This window comes from Platichthys flesus, chromosome 15, assembly GCF_949316205.1.
Source record: "Platichthys flesus chromosome 15, fPlaFle2.1, whole genome shotgun sequence".
Taxonomy (NCBI): Eukaryota; Metazoa; Chordata; class Actinopteri; order Pleuronectiformes; family Pleuronectidae; genus Platichthys; species Platichthys flesus.
Genome location: NC_084959.1, coordinates 12,562,820 through 12,578,744, shown reverse-complemented (window position 1 = coordinate 12,578,744; position 15,925 = coordinate 12,562,820). Strand labels below are relative to the sequence as shown.

At 42.8% G+C, this 15,925-nt stretch overlaps 1 protein-coding gene across 1 annotated transcript; it reads left to right on the top strand.

Annotated features, from left to right (window-relative positions):
- The first annotated feature begins 2,187 nt into the window (after window positions 1-2,187).
- arhgap31 (Rho GTPase activating protein 31) lies at window positions 2,188-14,806 on the top strand. The gene is made up of 12 exons (XM_062406348.1): window positions 2,188-2,841; window positions 5,828-5,930; window positions 6,369-6,513; window positions 8,196-8,278; window positions 8,387-8,494; window positions 8,615-8,757; window positions 8,875-9,082; window positions 9,170-9,291; window positions 9,561-9,617; window positions 9,749-10,378; window positions 10,486-10,634; window positions 11,023-14,806. The coding sequence occupies exons 1-12, from the start codon at window positions 2,742-2,744 to the stop codon at window positions 13,048-13,050; spliced, it is 3,876 nt and encodes a 1,291-aa protein (XP_062262332.1). The 5' UTR covers window positions 2,188-2,741; the 3' UTR covers window positions 13,051-14,806.
- The last annotated feature ends 1,119 nt before the right edge of the window (window positions 14,807-15,925 follow it).

Sequence of the window (15,925 nt, the reverse complement as noted above, 5' to 3'; positions counted from 1 at the left end):
TTTTTAAACCAGTATGCAAAGAAAGAGCGGGATGGACAGAATGATGTCATCTCCTCTTCCTATGGTGCAGAAAGAAGGCTTTGTCTTGTCGAGGCCGCGCCTGGTTGTGGAGCTCACATATGACAAGCACCAAATACTTTTAGCACAAAAATATCAACAAGAACACGAGAATACTAGAATGTCAGTTGTCTTCTCAATATGTACTGTGTTGTTCCCGCTTGTAAATGGAGCAAATAATTCACAAGCGCCATGTTCATATTATTTACAACAGCGAGGAGCTCAGAGGCCAAAGATGTGAAACGCGTGAATTCAATATTCACGCGTTTATTAAAGATTGAACTGTTGGATGGAAACTGAGCTTTTCTAAAAACTGATTCCGCAACCATGCTTGACAATGTTAAATTTTTTCATTGCAGTATTTCATAACGGCCCGGCAGCTCGGTGGTTCTACTGTACAGCAAGAAGGCTCCAACTGGTCAGGTGAACTGGAAACTCAACAGAGCCAGCACATAGGAACATTTTTGTGTGTTTGTTACTTTGCCTTTCAGCCACTGCTTGTCTTTAAACCCCCTCCCCTCCAATGACCCCCATTATCTTGAATAGGAATTTGAAGATAAAGAAAATGGATGGATGCTGTCTTACCTCCAAATACATATCTTTGAGAAAACAAGAAACTAGAACACACTTCGAGCTGCTAAATGATTTCCAAAATCATATGATGACTTACATCTGAACTGGGTCACTTGTAGTGAAGAATCCTTCAGCTCTGGAGTTATTTCTCAGCTCTTAAATGATAGCTTCAGTATCTTCTCAGCTCATTGTCCTGATTTTCCGGTTGTCCCGATATGACTCTCTTAGTTCACTCAATTGGCTCTCACAGCTGTTTTTACCACAACAAGCCATTGGCGGAGACCAAAACAGAGATAAAACAGACTTTATTAAGCAGGTGGAAACAAACGCGATTCCAAATTAATGATTTTGCTACGTAACTGCTTGATGGTTAAACAAGCTTCTGCTGGCAAATCCACCACTTCAACTTAAAAGGTGATGATACTATAGGGTTTACAGCTGGATTCCACTACCCTGAAGATCCATTATTTAAGGTATTTATATAAGTCGGAAGCATCACTTGAATCTGTAATTTAGACATTTTTAATTAGGCATTAAGCTGAAGCATCAAGCAGCTGCTTTCACCTCTTGAGGAGTAACCTGCTTCTTGTTGTTATGAAGCCTGTACGTGATTTTAAACTATACAGCTCACTTATAATTTAACTTTGTGTATAATTGTGTTACATTGTAAACCAGAGCCTGTTGTGTTGAGGTTTCCATTTACTCTAAACCTAAACCAGATTGACATCAGACTATTCATGTTTTAAAACCAAACAGTTTACTGCTATCAGTATGGTTTAAACAGCAGGGGCAGACATGTTAATATTAGGGATTAGGTCTTAAAATATCATCTCAGGGAAAGTTCAGTGTTTTTTTACAGCTTTAAAATGGCAAGTCAAATTTTATATAATTTGGTTTTAGGGTCAGTTTGAGGATAAAGCTCCAATACACTGTGACTTTTATGTGATTCTTCTCATGTACTGCCTTCCATTGTAATTGGATTACATTTACTCACACAGGAAGTGACATAAATACTTGAAGAACTGAATGAAAGTGTTATTTATTTAATAAGATTAACATTAAAGCCATATATCTATTTATTGTCCTCAATAAGTATGCGTTTGCTGTACAGTTATAATCCCTTTTTTTCAAAAGAAAAAGATGACATGCATAGCTGTTAGTAACAAGAACCATGTGTCGTCCGTCTCCTCCCCCCCCCCGATTTCCCCCCATTTCCCATCTGTGCCCTTCAGGCCCTCACTTCAGTCGCCTCCCACTTCCCTCTTCCTTCAGAACTCGTCTGTTTTTGTTTTCGATCCTGGGCTCTTTGCACAGGAAATTGTATACATAGGGAGCATTCAGGAAGGCAGAGAGCAGCTTTCCCGTTAGCTCAGAGTTTGGGCACACGAAAAAAAAATGGGATAAAAGAGGTCAGTAATTCCTAAACTAGGAGAGAAACAGAAGTCAGCTGTTCTCCTCCCCTCACTTCACTTCCCTCCCCTTCACACAGTCTCAACATTTCAAAAATCCCTGCCACACCACTGCCACGAATCCACCTCTAAACATAGAATATTTGAAAAAAGGGGAATTCGGAATGAAAATACAAACTAATGTGCCTGGGCGTGGGGGGGTTGCCTCTCTTGATGCCTCCTCAGCCACAGAGAAACCAGTGAAAAGGGGAGACTGTGTGGAATGAAGGAAAAGAGGAGGAGATAAAAAAAGGAGCAGAGAGGGAGAGAGAGACTGGCTGGGGGTGAAAGAACAACAGGAAACCGACCGATTCTAATGCTGTTTCTGCAAATCTCCTTGAGATAACGCAGTGGACTGCCACGTCCCGGCCGAGCTGCAGTCACGTTGTGTCTTTTTCTCTGATCATCACTTGAAATCACGGCGATCTGAAAGAGCTAAAAGTTTCAAACGTGACGTCACTTCTGCTCTCAGCCTCCGACAGGGTGGTCAGTCAGAATGTGAGCGGATGCAGGAGTCTTGGGAGCTGAATGCTGGGATCTCTTATGTCGCTGCTTTTTTGACCCACAGGCTCAAGCTTTTTTTTACCGGGGTCATATGGATCGATCGCTGTGCCTTCAAGGAGCTTTTCATTGTAATCATCTGGACTGACTAACTGGAGCCACATGAAGAATAAAGGGACAAAGCAGAAGTTGAAAAAGAAAGGAAGTGAGAATGCGTTCGGCTGTGACTTGACAGAACACCTCCAGAACTCAGGACAAGATGGTAAAACTTTTTTGTTGAGCCTTTTCTAAAGATCGAACACTTGTTAGAAGCAGCGATCGTCATACTATTCATGATTTCTTTCATCAGATTTGACTCTTACATATAGAAAGAGAGGATAACACTGATAGTAAAAATACACCTTAGTTGATAATGTCATAGATTATCATAGATGTTAAAACCTTCTGATGCATATTTGTGGTGAAATCAACACAGAAAATTGCCTTCATGTAACCAATGCAGGGTTTGTTATATTTGAAGCATACATTTTTCTATATATGGGAAGACCATTCATTCACCCATTGGCTGTATTAAATGGTCATTTGTGACTTTGGGTGTGGCTCTTACATTTTCATGTGTCAATTTCCCACAGCGACTATAGTTACTTTCACCACTTTTGTGTCTGACAAAAGACTGGGCGGCGCTGTTGCTTAGTGATGAGAATGATGATGAGGAGAGAGAGAGAAGAAAACAAGCAGAAACAAACCAAACCTATCATAAAAAGTCCAAATATGTGGGTTTGTTTTTTTTGCAAGGTTTCTATTTTTTGATCCTTTAATTCCTGTTTGTTTCCTGTGGTCGAGTTCTTTGTTCTTGTTCTCACAACCATCATCTGTGACTTTTTTGGGGGGGAGAACCGTAACTGTGATCTGTAAGGGGAAAAAAAGACGGTGAACACAAGTGTTCCACGTGCGGAGGCTCATGAATAGCTGCTTAAAGGAAGACCTGTTGCAGTGGACGCAGTGTGAGGCGGGGCGTTTCAGTGCAGGAAGTGAGGAGGAGGTGTGTGTCATAGCCCTTCGTCGTGGATGTCCAGGAGACATATTGTGGACTGACTCATTCTCCCCAGAGGAAAACCTAGATGTTCAGTGTGTATACATCGGAACCTTTTCATTCGGAGCCCATTATCTCCCACAGCGGCCATTCAATTTCCTTCACTGAAATAAAAGAGGCTTAAAAAAACTGATCAGAAGAATAAGATAACGTCCCCATGTAGCATCAGAACAACACTGAAAATCCAACACAATGTTACTATACTGAGCAAAAATATTGAGTTTATTTACCTTTCGTGAAAATTTAGTGAAATACATATCTAAGCATTTAAAAGTGATGAACCAAAAGACAGTGTCAAGGTCCAAATCTCTCATGGGCCTAAAAATAAGACATGAAACACAGACTTCCTGTCTCACACTGACCGGGAAGATCAGGATTATGTAATTCTATGAATAACGTGTGTGGTGTCATTGTTTTAAAACTACAGTAATTTTGAATAAAGCGACTCTTAAAACCAGCATTTACCAACATTATTCCCTCAGGGTGAAGGAAACTGTGGAACAACAATGGTGTTATATCTGGCCCTGAATCTTTAGATGTTTTCAGTCCGCATATGGAAATAAAGTAACCCTTAAAAGCTATTCAAAAAAAGGAAACTGTAGGTTTTGGGTTTTGTAAAGTGAACCATTGAGCAGTATCTGCACTTTCAGCATTTAGTGGTACATTACAAATAACTGCAGAAACAAACTAGAATGACACTAAGTAGAAGGCTTACTTCCACGTAGACAATTTCAAGCACTCATAGATATTAGTTCCACCAATGCGCCTGGTTTTCATTACGATCCATGAATTATTACAAACATTTTTTAGATCAACAACATAACTTCCTTGGCAGATGTAATAATCTGTTGCCTACATTGAGTCTGTGTCGAGAATCAACTTTAAATCCTCCTCGTCTTGCATCACTCGTTGATTTATTTAATTACTGTCTAACGTCATCATATCTGTAAAATTCATATAAGAGCCAAACTGTATTTTGTTGCTGCTACAGGAAGCAGAAACTTCCCCTCAACGCTGAGACTGAGAGACATTAAGTCAAGGCTACAGAGTTGTTCTTCGTCCAGCAGTTGACCACAGGCATGTCATTTAAAGTCCAATTATGTCAAAGACATCAGTGTGTAAATGGGAGATTCTTGGTCTGCAGTGATTGACCACTGCCTAAAATATTCACAGGTTCATTTTGTTGAGCTGTACTTCTGTTGGAAGCATGGTGGCATTTTTAAGCCTTACACAGAAACGACCATATTGAAATGCATTAGTCTCAGCCTATGTATTATTTTTTATCTGTGAAAGAGTATTATATTTACAATGGGGACTATTAATTTAATGGCGCACATGTAATTACTCCAATGTTTGGAGTCAAACTAATGGTTTGTGGGAGACTGAAAATGAGAGGAGCAATTTAAAGGAATTTCATGTTGTTGTTTATATTTGAAGAGAACCACATTTAATCAAGGTTGTACCAGGCAAAACTTTTGAAAATGTGTGCTGATCTTGTGCTTTTGAAAGAACAACTCACAAATACATCAAAGTCATTGTCTCCCCCCCCCCCTCCCCCTTCTCATAAAGGACAGTTTCTGTATCCAGGCGTGCATGCATAAAAAAAACACACAGAACCTAACTCAAAGGAATCAGCTCCTCCCCACAAGTAAAAATATATATATTTTCGGTATTAGCCGAAAGGGAAGTTGTGCTCCAACTGAATACGAGCATGTGATTCAACAGGCTCTGGAATAAGCCACAGTTAAATCTGCGGAGATTTCTAAAGAGAGTGTGGCCAAACTCCAGTTGTGTGCAGGAGGTGATGTGCTGTGGCTCTGAAAGCCGTGTGGGTCGGTGGTAACGTTTCAAAAGCTGTTTTCTATTAGAGGAAATGTCGTAAGTAATACCAGCTACAAGGACTGGGTGTGTCAACCTTCCTTTGAAACAAACAAACCATTTTTAACTTCCTGCCAAAGTCCACCTACAATCAGCCACCCTAAGGAATATAAGGCAGCCATGGTGGAACAAACCCATGAAGCCATCCATTATGTGCATTGTTACCACTGAAACTCCACTTTATAAACTGTTTCCTTCTCCTGCTTTTAAGACTTAAAGATATGTGCATTGTGAAAAAATTATTCTCAAACTGACAATGACAATATTTTAACTCCAGTTCCGCAGGTTCTGAAGGAGTGTTCAGAGTTTATTGAGAAGCATGGGATTGTGGACGGGATCTACAGGCTGTCGGGGGTCACCTCAAACATCCAGCGTCTCAGGTACTCACGCAACAGGTTTGCTGCACAACAAACAATAGTAGAAACTCCATCTGATGATGCTGTGCCATGTCGTAGAAAATGTGAAACTTCTGATATCAATGCTTATTACTTAGCGATATTTTGATCAGATGTTTTACCTCAAATTATGTCCAAAACATAAGTTCAGTCAATCAGTTTTTTTAATCTATTTACACCAAATAAATACTAAAGGGTATATTCAATTTGTATGTTATTGTTTTCTCAGGTTAGTATTGAGTTTCTTTTTTCTTTCCCATCTTTTTTTTTCTTTCTTTCCACAACAATGTCAGTGAACCGGATCAGGTTCATTATAACAATCCACACACTGCAACAGCCGTTAGCAGGGGTGTTAAACAATCAAAGTATTCAGCCAAGTGTGTGTGTGTGTGTGTGTGGGTGTGCGTGTGTGTGCGCATGCAGGCAGGAATTCTGCTCTGAGGCGTGCCCTGACCTTACAAAGGAAGTGTACCTCCAGGACATCCACTGTGTGGGTTCCTTATGTAAGCTGTACTTCAGGGAGCTACCCAATCCCCTGCTCACTTATGAGCTGTACAGCAAATTCACGGTGAGTATCTACGTTCGAATCTCCCCCACAGTTTTGACAAATGTTGAAAAACCCTGCGGCTTCACAGGGGATTTAATCTAAACTTATGTTTTACAAACTCAAACTAGAAATGCACAGCACAACACATACCTCCGTCAATCCCAGAGAGTCCCGATACATTCAATCCAGCCGCACCTTACGCACACTCAAAGACATCATTCCTCTTAATATGTCCTTTCATTCCAATCTCTTTGTTGTTTCTTTAGAAATCCAAAAAAATGTCAGACGCCCTCGCGATGTTAAAGTGGAAAAACAGGGGTGAAAACATAATGAGTTACACACAGCAAGGCAGCCCCAGCATTAGAAGTGACTGAGCAGTATCTATTCCTCATGATATAGTATATCCGTGTCAGCATCTTATTTACGATCAGCTTTCATGAGTGTGACCTCAGCTCTCTGGCTCAACGTTGATCTCTGTTTTCATCTCCTCCCTGGAGAAAACAGCTCAATGACAAGATGTCAACTGAACTTTGAGAGGCAACACATACAAAGAAAACTTCCTTCCGATGATATGATTGTTAGAGACGGGTTTAATATGTTATTCATCTTTTATGGGTGTTTTGTGGAGAACTCTGTTGCTAGGGTCTGTTCTGATGTGTTTCTTTTCATCAAGTTGTCTGATTTTAAAGATACAAACATTTGGTTTGTGGTCCTTCTGGTTCACAAGGGATTTTAAGATTTGTAAGAACGCCCGAAATGTGTTCAAAGTATCACAAAAAGTTAAATCTCTGCAAATTCGGGATTTCACATCTCGTAGGTTTGTGTGGGGGGTGATTTTTCGTCGCAGGCATAAGGGAGAGGAGCAGGAATAGAGTGTGAAACCTGGTTCATGCTCTGTGTGAAGCTTTCTTTGTATCTTGTTGGACTATGTGCATGCCTTGGCATTCATACACCTCGTGCTGCTGCTGCCTGAAAACTCCAGTAGTCAAGTGTTTGGGGAAAAATCCGTTCCTCACATGGTGCAACATGGAGACGAACATAATACTGGGACACTGTTGCCCGATTGTGGAGCTTTCTTGTTTTGGAAAGACTGAACCCAGTGTTCTGAGAGGAGCCGCTGTGCGATGACATCAGTTCCACATTGATTCCGTCTGACACTTATAAGTTATATATAAAAAAATACTAATAGATTTGTTGTGCTTGGGCCATTTGACAGAACAACACAAGACTGCACAACAGCACAGGTTGATGACCTCACACATGACCAGTAAATGCTGCTACTCAGGCCTCAAGCACATTAGTGGGAATGCACGCACTCCAGCATGTCTGTTTACATTTGTTGAGCCAGAGAGCGGAGCAGCGAGCCTCGGTCAATGCGTTGATTGTGCGAACTGGTAAAACCAGCTGTTATATGTTATGTTATTGTAAGGGTATGTGTGCTGGTTTCGCAGACAAATTAAAGATCATTATCAGCAAGAATTTCAAGAGAGCGGCGGAGACCACACGCTCATATTTAGGGGTTAACCTAACCCGAACCCTCCACTTCGCAATCCAGAGTAAACCATAATCACGACCTGGAAAGAGATAATAAACACGTTGCTGGCTAGTTACAGGCATCGGTCCTCCAAATCCTTCTATTATTTTTTTTACCAACCCTGGATGTGAATTCCTTTGACATGCACATCTGTCTGTTTCACATGCAGGACGTGGTCTCTGTCCAGGGCGATCATGAGAGACTTTTATACATTCAGAAGATCATCAAAGAGCTGCCGACCCCTCACTTCAGGTACACTTCTCTACCAAAGCCGGTTTCACTCTCAGCATTTTGATGTGTCCTGTTTTCTTGTTCTTATAATAATGTTGTAATAAATATGTGTTTGTTAACTGTCCTCAGGACTCTGGAGTACCTGACTAAACACTTGACCCACCTCGCCACGTTCAGCACTGAGACAAACATGCACACACGTAACCTGGCCCTGGTGTGGGCTCCAAATCTGTTAAGGTGAGTTTTGTTTCCTTTACACAGATAACTTTCTTTTTCGGTCATTCATCGTTGACATATTATTTCTCGAAGCTCTGATGAGTCTCAATAGCTTTTTTCCTCATCTCTTATTTGTTGTAGATCCAAAAACATAGAGACGTCATCTGCCAACGGAGACATGGCGTTCCAGGAGGTGCGAATACAACAGTCAGTGGTCGAGTTTATTCTAAACAACACGAATCAGATCTTCAGCGGTGGTTCGGTGCAAATCAAACCCAAAGAAGGTAGGAACATTCATTTGTTAGAGATTTGGAGGCCTAAGTGACCAAATGGTCCACCCCTGGATTCTTATCATTACTTTAACCAAGGGGTTGAAACCTGGTCTTATTCCACCTCTCTAGGACCAAGTTTGATGTGTGGGGAGAAGTACGCCACCATCCCGATCAGTGGCCAGTGTGGGCCGATGAAACTGATGAGCCTGGAAGAAGCTCAGGCCCGCTCCCTAAGTCCAAACCATCCTGTGCACAGAGAGCGTCAGCGAGAGAACAGTCTTCCTGACACCAGCACTGCCACGCTCTACCACACCGTCATCGACATATCAGACAGCAAGTATGACAAGATTGTCGACTGTATTTATTTCTGTCAGGACAAGGTGACGATCGGCGTCGGGTCTAATGATCCCTCTTTGTCTGGAAGACGAAAGTTTTCAGGGAAATCGAGAAAGTGGAAGTCCATCTTCAACCTGGGAAGGTCTGTGGACTCAAAGGGAAAACTGAGCCGGAACGGCAGCGTGTTCATTAGAGCACAGGGGAACACAGGTAAGGTTAATGATCAGCCGTACCCATATAAGGGAAAGGTCACTAAGTAATTTATTCCACTGTAATATAAGGGGTTAGGAGGACTCTTGTGATGGAGTTGCCTAAGTTATATCTTTGAATGTAAAGTAAGAATTTTATTTGAATAGCACAATAGTATAGTACATTTCAAAGTTTAAATGTTTTTTGACTTTAAAGCTCCACCATGATGTGATGATCTGTTCATGAAATAGAAAATGTGACTTAAATATTATTGGATTTGTTCCCCACAGAAAAGGCAGCTCTACGTCCGTCCAGGAGCATGGAGTCCTTGTGTTCTCTACCAACAGGTGGGGCTGAAGACTACATATACTCTCCTGAAAATGTCCTGTGCATTGTACATTTTTGTCTATGCCTTGATATGAAATATGTTGTTTGATCTGTTACATATTACTCCCCCTGTGTTATTTTCACTGTGCAGATGATGACAGAACAGGAAACAGTCCAGCTGGAGGACCGGGCAGCATGTTTCTTCCAGATGTGAAATCCAGAACACTGGGTTCAGACTACGACCTGAGTGAGCACGACCAAAGCTGGGATTTAAAAGGGAAGAAAGTTGCCGGAGCGACGGGTGGCTGGAGCTCCGGCACAAACCAAAAGGGGTCACCAGGGGCCTCCTCTCAAAAGACACTGCCAGAGCAACTGAAGGTGTTCAAAGGCGAGGACCTCAGCGGGTACAAACCCACGTCTCCGAAAAACAGGAGGATGTTGTACTCAGGCTCTTCCCACAGCAGCTCATCTCGGCCTTCCTTCCCAGGAAGCTTCTTCCCGCTGGAGTCCTCGCCGCGCCATCAGAGGCGAGCCGTCAACATATCTGAGCCTTTCGCTGTGTCCGTTCCCCTGCGCGTGTCGGCCGTTATCAGCTCAAACAGCACGCCATGCAGGGGCCACGCCAAGGACAAAGCAGCCACTTTGAAATCCTGCAAAGAAAGTTCAGAGCAGAGCAGCAACAGTGGAAAGAGCAACACCTTCCCCCAACTGGAACCAAAGAGGCAGGAAGGAATGGAGAAGAAAAGTACAGAGGAGCTGACCTCTGGAGCTCGACCAGAGGGTGACTACATCTTCCTTTATCACATTTTAAAATGGCTCGTTCAGGTCGACCATGTGTAAGAAGTAATGATGCAAAGAAAACCACTTAAATACCTGCTTTTCCCTCAGATACAAGCAAAGAAGTGACGCCAGAAGGAGCAGGAGGGATGAACACTTCTGAGCTGAAACCGCTGTCCCCTGCAAAAGCAAGAGAAAGCGAAGATGTGGCGCCATCTCCTGGGAAGGAACTGCACAAGCAACCTGCAGCTTTACGACTGGTAAATCATTTGTAGTGAATGTGTAGTTTGCAGTTCTGCCACTGCAAGAGAATGAAGTTAGACAGAAAAAATTTATAGAAAAAGACATATTGTTCAAAAAAGCAAAGCAAAGACCATAAAGCATCAGTCACAATTACCACTGATCCGTCCTATTCTCAGGTGTTACCAAGTCAAATGAAAGTACTGGGATCCATAGGTACAAATAGTACAATTCCAAACCTAAAGTAGGATAAAAAAAGTTTTTTAACTGTAAGTCACAAATTTCTCAAATCCATTACTATTCATATATTTTAGCCAAGTACTACATGTCTCAAACCAGTATAGAGAGATGATCATGTTTTTTATTATTATTTGATTAGTAATTAGTTTCTTTTGTATTCCTTCTCAGGACAAAGGATGTTCTACTGGAGCCGAGCTGTGGTCTGACCTCCACCAGGAGCTGAAGATAACCGAACCTGAAATCGACCTCCTGGATGAGACTTTCAAACCTGTTTTCAGCTCCAGGCCTTGTGAGGGCCCGAAGTTGACGATGGACGTGAAGTCGAAGCGGAGCCGCAGCTCTCCGTCTCTGTCTTTGCTGTGCAGGGAGCAGCCTTCAAGTACCACTGGATCAGATTCTGCAAAGAGACAACCGTCAGAGTCAGACATTTTGTTTTCTCTTCACAAAAACGTTGACGTGTTTGTCGGTGGAAGCACAGGAAACGTCTGCCCTGCTGACCTGGGGGGAGAGAAAGAGATGAAGCGGCATGGAGGAGCCTCACACTGGGACAAAGATAAACCAGCGCACACCAAGAGGAGCCAAGTTGCTCTATCAGAAACACGTTTGGATAAAGCTGTGGCTCCTCCGGCAGCAAAGGATGCTCCAACTAATGGAAGCGTTTCAGAAGCAGGCGATACAGACAATTCACAGAAACTGGAAATTCCTAGTGAAAACATAAACGCCCCCTGTGATGGAGCAAAGCGGAGTGCGATGACGGAGGCGGAGGCGATCCAGAGGCTCTCCGTGTGTTTGGAGCAGAGACGTAGAGCCCTGGAGCTGCTGCACCTTGACGATGACGATCTGTGCACAGGAGTCCTGGAAGATCTGGACTCAGTGGAGCCCTGGGAGGACTTCAGCTCCAACAAGCAATGGGTGACCAGTCCTCTGCACTCACCTGACGTGGAGGAGCTGTTCAACCAGCTGTCTCCCTTCTACCCTTGTAGAGAAACGCTGCGCTCTGAGGAGGGAAAGATTTCGCCTCCTTCTTCGGTCGATAATAGCAAACAATCTGCCAGTAGGAGCAACGAACGCCCCCCAGGAGCCGTCCTGCAGACATCCAGCTGCAAGCCTGAAAGCAAATGGATGTATTTTCCGTCTGTACCTGCTCGGGTCAATGTGAACAGCATCAACGCATCACAGACACACGCGGGGAAATCTAGCATAGCAAAACAGAAGAACACAGTCTCATCTCATAGGTTCTACAGGCAGATGTCGTACGAGGCAGCCGCTCCAGAGAGAAGAGAGGAGAACAGCTTTGCTAAAAACCGGCCGTGTTCGCTCAACCTAGACCTGGGGTACAGATGCATCCGAGACATTTCTAATCGGCAGAACCGTAACTCGTCAGAGTTCTCATCTGGTCAGCGAGGATTCCTAAGCTCGTGTGGGACTGTGAACAACGGGCTGCCCTCAGAGCTGGAGTTGTTTCTGAACGATCGGCAGGCGCCTCTACGCCGAAACTCAGCGCCGGTCAGCGTGTCATCAGTGCGAACAGCGTTCATGATAAAAACGAGCCAGGCCAAGGCCGTGCCTGTCATCCCCCCGAAGGTCCAGTTCAGTCAGATACCTCACTCCAGACAAGAGAAGGATTTTGATGCATTGAAGGAGCAGGAAAAGGAATATCCCAAAATGAGCGCAGAGAAAATCAATGCTGCACCTCCTCAGGTGATGTCAGATCTAAAGGAGGAGCTGGAGAATAAAGAACCTGCTCCCGAACACCAAAAACACCCCAATGTTGAGAAATCCGCTGACGCCGTGAATACCAGCACCACTCCAGAACTGCCGGTCATAACACGGAGACACGCTCCCAGTCTGGAAGTGTTTGTAGATTGTCCCAGACCCAACAGAGGGAACGTTTTACAGAGGCCGTCCTTCAGGAACCGACAGAGACCTCAGAGTCTCATCCTGCTCAGTCCTCCGTTTCCCATCATGGACTACCCACCGTCAGGGGACGACAGCAAGCTCCTCTCGTCCCTCAGGAGCCTGAACGACACTTCAGAGATGGCGGAGAACTTCAGGACGGCGGAGGGGATCTCGCTTCAAAACAAAATGACTATTCCAAAGAGCGGGCAGAGACTGGAAACGTCCACCAGCTGCTTCTACCAGCCGCAGAGACGCTCCATGATATTTGACAGCAGGAGCCACAGGCAGATTGAGTGACTGGAGGTGCAGTCAGCGATAATGAGACTGGGTGTCTGTAAATAGATACAGTATATAATTATATATATAGACCTAATGTCTAAACTGACAGGAAGGTGATATTGTTGTAAATCAAAGGGATTTGTTTGATATGGGAGACCAAGTTATTGTGGAGTCATTAACCAAAAAATCATGAAGTATTACAGAAAACCTTGAGGAGGCCATGATTTTTAATCAACAAATTTCTGTTAATCTACTGAGTGTTTTCTCAGTTAATTGATTAATTGTTTGCTCTACAAAATATCAGAAGAAAGGAGAAAAAGACGATTCTAATCCCAGTTTCCCAGAGGGCCATATTGATGCAACTTGTGTGCCAACATTCCAGTTTATTATCGAAGAAGAATAGCTGTCAATTGAATATTCTTTGATTCGACTAATGTTTTCAGCACTACTGACATGCATGAATGAACATGTTTTTAAAAGTGACACTTCGCTTTGCTCTTTTAAAGTTACTGTATATCTGAGATACTGGAAATCAACAGAATCACTGACAGTGGTGAAATCGTCACCTCCCCATTGGAGGAGGTAAAAATCTTAATGTCAACAATCTTACTAGTTTTTCTTCCTGGGGTTTCAATCAGTGGTGGAAGAACTGTGCACATTTTAAGTAAAAATACCAATACAGCATTTTGAAAATACATATCTACAGAAAGTGGCACAGCCATCTGAGGCACTATGGTGTTCGGTTATTTGTCCGAGGACACTTGAACACAGACTGAAGGCGCCGGGGATCGAACCGACGGCCCTCTCTACCTCCTGAGCCACAGCTGCCCCCTGACAGAAATGTAAACCTTTATTTTGTTCAGCTTTACACTAAAACCTAAGTTTAAAGTTTTTCTTTTGTTCGAACATAAACCTTTTTCTTAATTTTGTAATAAACTGACACTTTCACTTTTAAAACAGTTTTATGTATCACAACCCAGTAACTACGGTAAACTTGATACTGATGATGTAATGTTCTGCTTCTGTGTTGAGCTGGTGTCACTGAATTTCTTAAAATAATATTTAAAAGGATTGTTGTTGATTTTAAATATATCAGATGTTTAATTAACAGTATTTACCCACAGGAGGATTTTAACATGTATCTTTATTTTCTGTACTTACTTTGTTTTATTGCAGTTTTTTTAAGCGCTGCTTGATTTTTGACAACAGTGATAAACCAGTATTATAGTTAAAGAGGAAGGTTAAGTCCAGGAGCTGCTGTGACAGTGAACTGGAGGCTGACGTTGTGCACACTGACTGTATTCGATGTGTCGGGACCTTGATGGTGCTTTGAGTCAGACAGGATCTCCAGGTTTGAAGCATTTCCTTTGTAACTGATGTAATTCGTACATGTAAGATAGTTTTTATGTTAGGGAAAGTTACAGTTTAAAAAAAAAAAAAGATTTGGATGTTGTTGAAGTTGAGTGAATGATCACACTGTTAATCAAAAAACGTTTGGACGCTAATGTTGGTTATTTTATACTTGTCTGTGACCGATAGTGAAGCTGATGGAACAGATCCCAGGAAAAACACAGGTTCCAATAAGAAATGTACATAAGACACGTGGATTTTGTTACAGCAAAAGTTATGAGAATAAAAATGTCTAAAAGTTATTGGTTCGGGTAACATGTTACTTTCACTGACACATCCAATGTGAAGTACTTATTTTGTGACTAAATGGTAAAATGCCACCCGTTGGTTGTTAGATGCTTCTTAAAGCTTTTTCCTTTGATAATCAGATGTACTGTCGTTTTTTTTACTGTTACGTCTTTGACTACTGTCCCATCAAATATGAACTTCTTTATTGCATTATTGTTTTAATTGATTGCCCTTTTTCTTATAACAAAGTCCCGTTTCAGTAATTTTTCAAAAAAGGCTTCATACCACAGAATAGGCAATACAGGTAGTTGTAAAACTACTCACTTGTGCAGTCAGCTGTATATTTGTATGTGTTGGTTATAGTCCAAATGTTGATTCAAGTACTTTGGACTATTTTTCCTCAGTTCAGAGTTAAGGGAAATTCCAAACCTTCATACAAACCTTCAGGGAGCAGTTCAGCGAGAGAGGCTGAGATAAAGGACGCTGTGCTGCTGCTGTGTGAATGAGGAGCATTCAAGGGGCCCCTAAGAGGGATGGGGCCCTTTGGAGATCAGATGTGTTGTATTATGGACCTACAGCAGCTTTGCCTGCTTTTTTTGCTCCTGCTTTGAGTATGTTACTGTACAAAAATCCGGTTTTCGGCTTCAGTATCAACACGTTATCTTATTCTTTTGTTTTTCTTATTGAGAACCCACCAAAGCCTAGTTGTGCAGGTGCATGTTGCTTGACTGAGTATGGTCTTTACCACCAGATGACGCTCCTGCTCCACACTGCGGGACCTGGACAAGCCTCCAAAGTGCAGGATACACAGAGAGAGAGAAGCTGGAAACAGTGTGCGGGCTTCAGGTAAGTGTGCATGGAGAATACTGCAACTACTCTACACACAGACTGTGGCCAAATCACTGTGTCACCTGTTTATGTGAGGATGAAAACACCAGCGCTCTGTACGTCATGCTCCAGCATGTGCTGCGTCTTTGTGTTGGTGAGGGGGGTGGGGGTGGGGGGTTACGGGGGTACGCGTGGGTTGTGCACGCGAAGGGCGTCCGTGTAACACCCCCCCCCCCCCCCCCATCCAAGAGAACTTGCACATGCCTCTTACTCAGTTTACTATGAACTCCTTGTTTCCAAATGGGAAAAACAGAATTAAGTCTGTGCAGAGAAACTTTGCTGTATTATCAAACCTCTGCTGTTTCCTATGATGCAGAGGGACGCACGGCGTGCACAGCTTGGTTGCACATACAAGACATGATGTACA